General features: G+C 51.7%; 1 protein-coding gene across 1 annotated transcript; it reads left to right on the forward strand.

The window, feature by feature from the left end:
- LOC146767212 (uncharacterized) lies at positions 1-2533 on the forward strand. Its single transcript, XM_085581203.1, has one exon. The coding sequence runs from the start codon at positions 196-198 to the stop codon at positions 850-852; it is 657 nt and encodes a 218-aa protein (XP_085437329.1). The 5' UTR covers positions 1-195; the 3' UTR covers positions 853-2533.
- The last annotated feature ends 9223 nt before the right edge of the window (positions 2534-11756 follow it).

An 11756-nucleotide genomic window follows, 5' to 3' on the forward strand; every position in this document is an offset into this window, starting at 1 on the left:
CAGGTGAGGAGGAAGTCAGTGCCCCTTTCTCCCTCTCTCCTGCTCCATCTCCCAGCCCAGCCTGGCCCCCGGCTGCAGGACAGCCCCGCTACCGGTGTCCTCCTGCTGGGGACGCACTCGGGGGATCTCCCTGCCCTTCCCTCTGGCAAATCCCATCCTCTCCTTGTCCTTCCTCCCCCAGAGCAGGAGCTGCAGATGGAGACCAGGAAGGACAAATCCCCGCAGCAGAACCTCATGGAAGAGGCCATTTTGACTGGCTCCACAGCACAGGAACCCAACGGGGAGGAAAAGCCCCAGAGATCCCGCAGGAGGAGGGGCTGCAAAACCAGCCCAAGGTCATCTGAGGAGGAAAGACACACCCAGTGTCAGGAAGGTGGGCAGAGCTTCAGCCAGAGCTCAGAGCTGGTGGTCCATGAGCAGCTTCATGATGGGGAGAAGCCGTACAAGTGCTCGGAGTGTGGGAAGAGCTTCAGGCGGAAATCCCACCTGATCCGCCACCAGATGATCCACACTGGGGAATGGGCCTACAAGTGTGGGGAGTGTGGGAAGGGCTTCGGCTGGAGCTCAGAACTCATCATCCACCAATGCATCCACACTGGGGAGAGGCCCTATGAGTGTCTCGAGTGTCAGAAGAGGTTTAGGTGGAGCTCTGCTCTCTGCAAGCACCAGCGGATTCACAACGGGGAGAGGCCCTTCCGCTGCCCTGACTGCAGGAGGGGCTTCAAGCAAAACTCCCACCTTGTCCGGCACCGGCACATCCACACCAGGCAGAGGCCCTGTGAGTGTCCCCTGTGTGGGAAGAGCTTCTCCAGGAGCTTTCACTTGACTCGACACCAACTTAGGCACAGGTAAGGGAAGCCCTGTGACTGCCCCGACTGCAGGAAGAGCTTCGTGCGCTGCTCCACCTCCATCCCCCTTTAGAAGACCAATGTTGGTCAGAGACCTGGTGTCCCATATTCCTTGTGATCCCTGCTGAGAAGACACCTGGAAAGTGGTCTTCAAATTCTCCTGGATCCCTATAGACACCTGGATGAACACAGACCAGCAACATCCTTTGGGACTCTGATCAACATTGAAAATTAATTGGGAAGAGCTGTTTCTTTGACTTTAAAGCCCAAGAAATTCTTACCTGCTGTGTCACTTTTTCTTCTGGTGGCATCATGCAATAATGGATGATCATGGAGATCTTTTCCCACTTGAATACTCTCCATGTTTATCCCATCAGAACACCTAGAATTGGGGTAAAAATAAAGAAATCAAATAGAGATCTAAAGCTGAATCATTTTACTGGGATTTGAATGTGAATTTGAGGTTAAGGGGAGGATTTGGGTGTTGTGGGACCATCCAAGCCAAGGGACATGGCCATGTTCTTGTAGTTGTTCCAGCAGAACGGGTCCATCTGACCTCATCTGTTCTCCAGGAATTCCAGTTGTCTGTCCCAGTCCCTGGCCTGGGTCTGCCCATTCCAGGTGTTCCCCACAAAATGCCCAAATTGCTGCTGAAGTGCCCTAGCTGACCCTTGCTGGGGATGTTCCTGTCCACCAACCTCTCCTGCTCAGCTCCATGGAGGGCTGGGAGGGGTTTTAGGGACTCCTGGTGGGACTGAGAGAGGCTGTTGTGGCTCTTGGGGCCATTTGTGGTGCTGGGAGGGGGTTTGGGGGCCTGCTGGAGGTAACTGGGATATACTGGGAATGAGTGAGGTCATCCTGGGGGCAACTGGAACCATACTGGGAACTCTGGGGTGACTGGGATGGAGCATGCTGGGGGCAACTGGGATATACTGGGAGTGTCTGGCACCATACTGGAGGGGACAACACTGGGAACAGCTGGGACCATTTTGGGGGCAAGTGAGGGCAACTGCGAGTGACTGTGTCTATATTGGGGGCCACTGAGGTCATACTGGCAGTGAGCGGGACTGTACTAGGGGTGACTGGGGGCAACTGGGATCATACTGCGTGGAACTAGGATGACACTGAGGGGGACTGGGATCATACTGGGAGTGACCAGGAACATGCTGAGGGCAGTTTGGACCATGGTTGGTGCAATTGGGATATCCTGGGAGTAGCTGGTACTGCACTGAGGGTGGCTAGAAGTGTTTCTGGGCAACTGGAATTATGCTGGAAGCAACTGGGAGGAAGTGGGAGTGACTGGGAGCATGCTGGGATCAAGTGGGATATACTGAGAGAGACCGGGAATCACTGGGATCATATTGGGAGGGACAGAAACCATGGCAATGGCCTGGGCGGGGTGATGTGGGGCCTCAGGGAGCGCAGGGAGCTCTGTGACACTGCAGGGCCTGATGGAACCAACAGGACATTGTGACACCCTGGGCCCAGCCTGGCCGTGGGGTGCTTTGGGAACCCGGGGGTGCCCAGGGCAGCAGAGCAGAGCCCCTGGATCAGGGGCAGCAGCTCCCCGGGAAACCCTGGGTGGGCAGCAGGGATGCCCAGGGAGAAGAAGAAGCCAAGGCCCAGTGCCCCAAGGGTGGCAGCAGCTGAGGGAGGGGGCAGGAGGGAGAAGCCACTGCTGGGATGGCACAGAACTACTCAGCACTGAGCCACGGCTGTGTAATATCACAGGGCATGTGTGACATTACAGAGTGGGCTGTGACATCACAGGGGCTGTGTGAGGTCACTGGGGAGGTCACTCTGCCCCAGCCCCACCCAGTTCCCCTAGAGAAGTCCATCACTGCTCGTGCACAGCAGGGTCCCCTGTCCCACTGTGTCCCCCCGCCCCCGGCGCCGCAGCCTCCCCCAGAGGATGTTCCATGAGATCGACCCCAGAGCCTGACACGGGGGCCGGGGGCCGGGGCTGTGGGGGTGGGACAGGGGGACAGGGACCCCCCGGCAGCGTCCCCGTGTCCCCCAGGGCCAGAGCCTGGGCCAGGGCTCCTTCACCCTGTGACCAACAAGGGCTTGGGAGTGCTGAAAAAAATCCCCAGCAAGGGAGCAGCAAAAACCAGATTTAATATTAAAGTGACAGCAGCACAAAGTTCCTTGGCAAGAGTCACTCTGCCCCTGACTGGACACTTCAGGCACAGCAAGGAAACAAAGCAACAACAAAACCAAACAAAATCCAGGCAATCAGACCAGAAACAAACTGAGAACTGTACCTGTGTGTGTGTGAGACACAAGGCCAGTGAGAGCAAGGATAAAAGGAATACGGCCTAAAAGCTTTACTGTATGTCCTGGTTTGAAAGAAAAACCAGTGAGAGACTCCAAGTCAGAAATACAATTTATTGGGAAAAGGGGAAAAGGTCAAAAAATACATGCAATAATACAAAGGGAAAGGCTACTGACAAAGTCAGAATACAACCTGGCCCGCGTGCTGGTAGCAGTCCGAATTGGAGTAGCTGCAGTCCTCTTGGGATGGCAGATGTAGTTGCTGTGTCTTCTCAGAGAACCTGTGGAAAGGCTCCCCTCTGTGTAGAAATCTCCAGTTTTATCCAGGTGGGAATGCCTAGCTCCTCCCCTTGGGCAGAGCATCTCACAATGGGTCATTATGAGTCACAAGGTGTGTCCTTAATCACCTCCTCCTCCTGGACGGTGTTATCTCTCAGGCATTGATGGGGCCATTAACAACAGATAAGGAAAACTGCCCCAAGGCAACTTCTACTCAGATGGGAATTGGAAAACTTTTTTTTTTTTTTTTAAAACTTGGACATTATCCACCCCTTTTTCCTATTTCCATCTTCTTCGTGATGAAACCTTACACATAGTTCTCACTTAAGACCAAGTTTCCCTGTGGTACACAACGGGTTTGCCCATCCTTCTGCATTACCCACCAAGTATAACCAGGTCCTTGAGCAAAAACAATCCCACGGATGGGTTTGTCTTTGCCTGGGGTGGGATTAATCCAAACAGTCTTTCCTAAAATACCTTTCATATGTACCACAGGGACTTTATCTCCATCCACTGTCTGCAAGGGTTCAGATTGGGCAGGACCAGCTCGATTGATGGACCCTCGGGTGTTGACTATCCAGGTAGCTTTTGCCAAGTTCAGTTCCCAATTCCTGAAAGTTCCCCCACCAAGTGCCTTTAGGGTGGTCTTAAGCAGTCCATTACATCGTTCAACTTTCCCGGCAGCTGGAGCATGATATGGGATATGATATATCCACTCAATCCCATGTTCTCTGGCCCAGGTGTTGATGAGGCCATTCTTGAAATGTGTTCCATTGTCTGACTCAATTCTCTCAGGGGTGCCGTGTCTCCACAAGACCTGTTTTTCTAGGCCTAAGATGGTGTTCCGGGCAGTGGCATGAGGCACAGGGTAGGTTTCCAGCCATCCTGTGGTTGCTTCCACCATGGTCAGTACATAGTGCTTGCCTTGTCGGGTCTGGGGAAGCGTGATGTAGTCAATTTGCCAAGCTTCCCCATACCTGTATTTCAACCATTGCCCACCGTACCACAGAGGCTTCATCCGTTTGGCTTGTTTGATTGCAGCGCAGGTCTCGCAGTCGTGCATGATCTGTGAGATGCTGTCCATAGTAAGATCCACCCCTCGGTCTCGTGCCCATCGGTATGTTGCATCTCTTCCCTGATGACCAGAAGCGTCATGGGCCCAACGAGCTAGGAATAGTTCTCCTTTATGCTGCCATTCTAGGTCTACTTGTGATATTTTCACTTTGGCAGCTCGGTCTACCTGTTTGTTGTTGTGATGCTCCTCAGTAGCCTGACTCTTGGGTATGTGTGCATCCACGTGTCGAATCTTCACGGTCAGCTTCTCTACTCGGGAGGCAATGTCCTGCCAGATCTCGGCAGTCTAGATGGGTTTCCCTCTGCGCTGCCAGTTAGCCTTTTTCCAGTGACTTAGCCATCCCCAGAGAGCATTAGCTACCATCCATGAGTCGGTGTAGAGATAGAGCCTCGACCACTTCTCTCGCTCAGCAATATCTAAAGCCAGCTGGACAGCTTTAAGCTCTGCAAGCTGACTTGATCCACTTTGTCCCTCAGTAGCTTGTGCCACTTGTCGTGTGGGGCTCCACACTGCAGCTTTCCATTTCCGGCTAGTGCCTATGATTCGGCAGGAACCATCCGTAAAAAGGGCATATTGTCTTTCAGTTTCTGGTAGCTCATTATATGGTGGGGCCTCCTCAGCACGTGCCACTTGCTCCTCTTCTTAAGAAGACAATCCAAAAGTCTCCCCCTCAGGCCAGTTTGTTATAATTTCCAGAATCCCAGGGCGATTCGGATTTCCAATACGGGCACGCTGAGTGATGAGGGCAATCCACTTACTCCATGCGGCATCAGTGGCATGATGTGTAGAAGGAACCTTTCCTTTAAACATCCACCCCAGCACTGGTAGTCGGGGTGCCAGAAGCAGCTGTGTTTCAGTGCCAATTACTTCTGAGGCAGCTTGAACTCCTTCATAGGCAGCCAAGATTTCTTTTTCTGTGGGAGTGTAGTTTGCTTCAGAGCCTTTGTAGCTCCGGCTCCAAAATCCCAGTGGTCGACCCCGAGTCTCCCCAGGCACTTTCTGCCAAAGGCTCCAGGACAAACCATGGTTCCCAGCTGCAGAGTAGAGTATGTTCTTGACCTCTGGTCCTGTCCTAACTGGGCCAAGGGCTACAGCATGAGCGATCTCCTGCTTGATCTGAGTGAAGGCTTGTTGCTGCTCAGGGCCCCAGTGGAAATCATTCTTTTTTTCGGGTGACCAGGTAGAGAGGGCTCACAATCTGGCTGTACTCGGGAATGTGCATCCTCCAAAAGCCTATGGCACCTAGGAAGGCTTGTGTCTCCTTCTTGTTGGTAGGTGGAGACATAGCGGTGATCTTGTCGATTATTTCTGTCGGGATCTGACGACGTCCATCTTGCCACTTGACTCCTAGAAACTGAATTTCTTGAGCTGGTCCCTTAACCTTGCTTCGTTTAATGGCAAAACCAGCTTTCAGTAAAATCTGGATAATTTTTTCTCCCTTTTCGAAGACTTCCCCTGCTGTGCTCCCCCACACAATGATGTCATCGATATACTGTAGATGTTCGGGAGCCTCGTTCTTTTCCAGTGCAGCCTGGATCAGTCCATGGCAGATGGTGGGACTGTGTTTCCACCCCTGGGGCAGTCGGTTCCAGGTGTACTGCACTCCCTTCCAGGTGAAGGCAAACTGAGGTCTGCATTCCGTTGCCAAAGGAATGGAGAAGAAGGCATTTGCAATATCAATGGTCGCATACCACTTTGCTGCCTTGGACTCCAGCTTGTACTGAAGCTCCAACATGTCTGGCACGGCAGCGCTCAGTGGTGGTGTAACCTCATTCAGGCCGCGGTAGTCCACCATCAGTCTCCATTCCCCACTGGACTTGCATACTGGCCATATAGGGCTGTTGAAAGGTGAATGGGCCTTGCTGACCACCCCTTGGCCCTCCAATTTACGAATCATCTCATGGATGGGGGTCACAGAGTCTCTGCTGGTACGATATTGCTGACGGTGCACTGTTGTCATGGCAATTGGTACCTGCTGTTCTTCAACTCTCAGCAGTCCCACAGCAGAAGGGTCATCTGAGAGACCAGGCAAGGTATTCAGTTTCCGGATGTCTTCTGTCTCTACAGCAGCTATCCCAAAAGCCCAGCAATGTCCTTTTGGGTCTTTGAAATATCCATTTCTGAGATAGTCTATGCCAAGGATGCATGGGGCCTCTGGACCAGTCACGATGGGGTGTTTCTGCTACCCGTTCCCAGTTAAACTCACTTCAGCCTCTAATACAGGAAGCTGCTGGGATCCTCCTGTTACCCCAGAAATAGAAATTGATTCTTCTCCTACATATCTTGATGGCATCAGGGTACATTGGGCACCGGTGTCAACCAAAGCTGTATATTTTTGTGGTTCAGATGTGCCAGGCCATCGAATCCACACGGTCCAATAGATCTGATTGTCCCTGTCCTCTACCTGGCTAGAGGCAGGGCCCCTCTATTCCTGGTCATGGTACACGTTGCTCTCTTCTGGTAAATAGGTTCTTGAGGTTCCTTCAAGAGGATCAGTTATATCATTATTCTTATATTGTCTGGAACTCTGTGTTTGAGAGACTGGAGCAGCATTGACTCTTTTTGTGTTAGGTGTTCTTTTTAGTTCACGTACTCGGGCTGCTAAGGAAGAGGTGGGTTTTCCATCCCACTTCCTCATGTCTTCTCCATGCTCCTGAAGAAAAAAACAGAGGTTTCCTCGTGGAGTGTATCCTCTCTCCTTGGCTTGGGAGCGCTGGCTCCTAATGGCAGAGATTCTTCTTGGTTCTGGTGAAATATGGTAGCCTTCTTCCTTAAGTTCCTTTTTTAGTTTCTTATGACTCTCTTCAATCAAGTCCCGGACTTGCTCAGCCAACCTTGTTTCCATGGACGAGACATGGGTACGAAATGGGGCAGTGACCGTATCCTCGTAAATTCTTAATTTATTGGCTAAGACGCCCACCCTGTCCTTGCCTTCTCTCCACTGTAGTGTTGCCAGGTAACGAGAGTACATCTCTGGTCCAAGCCGTGCAAATCACAACCACATTTGTGATGTGCACTGGACACAGTCTGGACTCTTAGGAAATCTCTCATCTTCTGCGATAATTATCTCCAACACAGCCAATTCCCTCAGGTATCGGATACCTTGTTCCATGGTATTCCATTTTCCTTGGAGCACCTGGAGGTCTTCTTTACAAAGGTATCTGTCCCTCACACTTGCGAGCAGTCGCCGCCAGAGGCTGAGAGTTTCCTGGGTTCTCCCAATCCCCTGGTCAATGACCACATCCCGGGATAGTGATCCCAGTTGTCTGGCCTCACTTCCATCCAGAATGGTGTCATTGGCTGCAGCGTCCCAGATGCGGAGAAGCCAGGTCAGGATGGACTCATTTGTCTGGCGGGTGAATTCTCCCCGCAGGTCACGTAGCTCACCCAGGGATAGAGAGCGAGTGATGATCTCTGGTTCCGTCTCTTCCGCTGGGTGCGAGGGTCCTGCAGTGTCCTCATCAGTCACTATGCGGACTGATTTGCTCCTCGATTTCTTCTTCTGAACGGGGGCAACTACTATGGGTTCAGGCTGCTCTGGTTTGGTGATGGTTTGTGTGGAGATGCTGATGGCGCTTTCGGTTCCTTCCTCCTCTGTGCCGGTCTGTGTAGACATAGACACTTTTGCTTTGCTTTTTGTTTTTTCCTCCATTACAGTCTGCGTAGACACGGACACTCTTGTTTTCCTTTTGGTTTCTTCTTTCTCTATGGCAGCCTGCATTGACATGGATGCTGTTGTGGTATTCTGTACAGGCACGGACACTGCTGCTTTCCTTCTTGTTTCCTCTTCCTCAAGAAGACGCTGCACCACACTATCTATGTTTTGCTGCACCACACTATGTAGTGTTTTGTTTCTAAGCATGTTGCAGATTGTGCACAGAAGACAAAGAAGAACTAACAACATTATGCTGTCCTTGGCATCCAGAGGGAACTTAACATTTTCAAAAGCTGCTGTGTCAAGCCTGAAAGGTTTGAAAACATCAATCTTTACCCCTCCCCCCAGGGGCTGGGTGAGGTTGCTGAGGCCCCAAACGTAGCAGCCTAGATTAGGACAAGCAAACAGAATTGAGTACATATTCCAAATCATGTTCATTGCCTCAGAGGTCATAATGCAATAGACATAGTAGACCAATAAAGCAATTCTCATACCATACCCTGGTCTACACATGAGCATTACAATTGCCAAATAATTCCCCACATTCGGGAAAATATAGAGAGCTAGGTATAAGACCCAAAAAAGCATGTTAAGCATCATAGTGAAGAGGTACCCTCTACAATACAAGATTGTAATTCTGACTTCCCTCAGTAATTTCTTGCACTACGTTGGGCGCCAAATATATGTCCTGGTTTGAAAGAAAAACCAGTGAGAGACTCCAAGTCAGAAATACAATTTATTGGGAAAAGGGGAAAAGGTCAAAAAATACATGCAATAATACAAAGGGAAAGGTTACTGACAAAGTCAGAATACAACCTGGCCCGCGTGCTGGTAGCAGTCCGAATTGGAGTAGCTGCAGTCCTCTTGGGATGGCAGATGTAGTTGCTGTGTCTTCTCAGAGAACCTGTGGAAAGGCTCCCCTCTGTGTAGAAATCTCCAGTTTTATCCAGGTGGGAATGCCTAGCTCCTCCCCTTGGGCAGAGCATCTCACAATGGGTCATTATGAGTCACAAGGTGTGTCCTTAATCACCTCCTCCTCCTGGATGGTGTTATCGCTCAGGCATTGATGGGGCCATTAAAAACAGATAAGGAAAACTGCTCTAAGGCAATTCCTACTCAGATGGGAATTGGAAAACGTTTTTTTTAAAACTTGGACACTGTACTCAAACTTAACAGGACTTAACTTATACCTTCACATAAACTGATACTTTCAATTTCACAATTTAGCAAAAGAAGAGAGCTTAAGCGTATTTAACCTAATTAATAACCAGTGACTTTGCAATTTAACAAAGGAATAACATTTAACAATATTAAACTTAGATTATAACTTATATTAAACATTGGAACTTGGCAAGAGAACAACTTTTACCGGTATTTAACTTAGTTTAGACCTTGTGATTTAACCTCACTTACAGGCCTGACTGGCTCAGCTATCCAAGGCACTCAGAGACCTCAGGGAGCAGCATTTCTGCCACATTTGCCCAGCACAGGCACTCCTGTGTGCACACAGACACAGAGAGTCAGTGCAAGGCACCTGTGAGAAATTCCCCTGAGGGCAGGGAAATGCTCCCTGGGGATGCTTTGGCATCTCCCCAGCAGGGAAGGGTTGAGCCTGGAGGAGTGGGGGGATCGCCCAGGCTCCCTCGTTGTTGGGGATCCCCGAGTGCAGCAAACGGGAGAGTTCCCAGCTCGGAGAGGCCCCACTCAGAGGGAGTCGCTGGCCCAGGAGAGCTCCAAGGGCTCCTTTTGGAGCGCTGTTTGTAGGGCCCCAAGAGAGGGGCTGCAGTCCCAGCCATGTTTCACCCTGGCCGCACTTGGCATCAGCAGCTTTCTTTGGCAGGGTGAGAACAGGGATGTTGTGCCACCGAGGGAACACAAACAGTTCCCAGGGCTGCTCCTAAAGCAGCCAGGAGCTGGCTGGGCAGCAGCAGTGCTGGAGCAGAGCGTGTTTGTGCTGAGCTCCAGAGGAGCTGAGCCCAGGGGCTGCTGGCCAAGGCCGAGGCCAGCGAGCATTTCTCATCTGGCAGGGCGGCCTGAGAAGGGGAGGGGGGAATGCACCAGCACAGGAACCGTGGGACCAAGGGACCATTGTGACACTGTGGGGCACCATGGAACCAAGGGGCCATTGTGACACTGTGGGGCACCATGGAACCAAGGGACCATTGTGACACTGTGGGGCCGGTGAGACCAAGGGACCATTGTGACACTGTGGGGCACCATGGAACCAAGGGACCATTGTGACACTGTGGGCCTGTGGCACCAAGGGGCCATTGTGACACTGTGGGCCCTGTGAGACCCAGGGACCATTGTAACACTGTGTGGCACCATGGAATGTCGGGATCATTGCGACACAAAGAGGCCCCATCAAACCAAGGTTCCGTTGTGATACCACAGGGCCTCAGGGAACGGTGGAGACCATTATGACTCTTTGGGATGTCATGGGACCAAGGGGCCATTGTGACATGGCAAGACCCCAGAAAGCCAAAGGTCCATTGTGACATTGGAAGGCCTCATGGAATCATGGAGACACCATTAAGAGCCTTCACAGCTTCATGGAACCAAGGGGCCATTGTGACACTTTGGGGCCTCGTGAAACCAAGAGGCCTTTGTGGCACTGCAGGGCTGCAGGGAACCAAAGGTCCAGGGTGACACTGCAGGGCCTCGTGTCATCAGTGTTCCATTGTGACCCTGTGGAGCCAAAGGAGACCATTGTGACATCGCAAACTCCCAGGGTCCAAAGGTCCCTTGTGACATTGTGGGCCTCATGGAACAGAGGATTCACTCGACATTGTGGGGTCTGGGGAGCCACGAAGACCATTGGGAACTTCAGGGCCCCAAGGAACCAAGGGAACACGGAACAGGTCTGGCTGGTTTGGCCTCCAGGGGCTGCCTGACAGCTTGGCACCTGCAGGGTCTCTTCTCATCTGCGATTGAAGCACTGAGGCTTGGGGCTTTACTTCCTATGGAAAAGAACTCTCCTTCTCCTCTAGGCACACATGGCCAGAATTGGGATTTCACCCCCATTTCCTTATATCCAGGGATTGTTCCCATGGACATATTGCCAGGACAAATCTGGCAGGCAGTCATTTGGTAAGGGTCACTGCTTATCTGCCTCCAAAACATGGGGGAAGGCTCCACGCTTTCCTTCCTTTGGGAAAGAACTGTCCTGCTTCTCCAGGTGCCATGGCCAAAATTGAGATTGTCTCCAAAATTCCCTATCTCCAAAGACTGCCCCCAGATAAAATCTGCCATTCCTGAAAAGTCTGGCTGGCCTTGCCCTAAAGAGGCTCTCACCTGCCTTCCAAACAGTGGGGCTCTGTGCTTTCCTTCCTATGGAAAAGAACTGTCCTTCTCCTGCAGGTGCCAATGGCCATATTTGGATTTCACCTCCAACACTGCCTATTGTGAGAGCCTGGAGGAGATTTTTGGCTGGAAACATTTCATGTTGGGGGGCGGAATGGGCAGGTCCAGCCTTGCCCTGCCCTGGAACCCCAATCCCCCCAGAGCCTCTATCCCAGCCCAGCAGTGTCTGCCAGTCCCTGGCACAGCACAGGCAATGCTCCACAGCCACCTCTGGAGCCCCAGCCCAGCTCCTGAGTGACCAAATTACCCCAAGTCCCACCTG

Source organism: Lonchura striata, chromosome 5 (genome assembly GCF_050655825.1).
Source record: "Lonchura striata isolate lonStrDom1 chromosome 5, ASM5065582v1, whole genome shotgun sequence".
In the NCBI taxonomy this organism is placed as follows: Eukaryota; Metazoa; Chordata; class Aves; order Passeriformes; family Estrildidae; genus Lonchura; species Lonchura striata.

What these genes read in the sequence shown, in the direction of transcription:
- LOC146767212 (XM_085581203.1), top strand. Translation starts at nt 196, where the DNA reads ATGGAGACCAGGAAGGACAAATCCCCGCAGCAGAACCTCATGGAAGAG.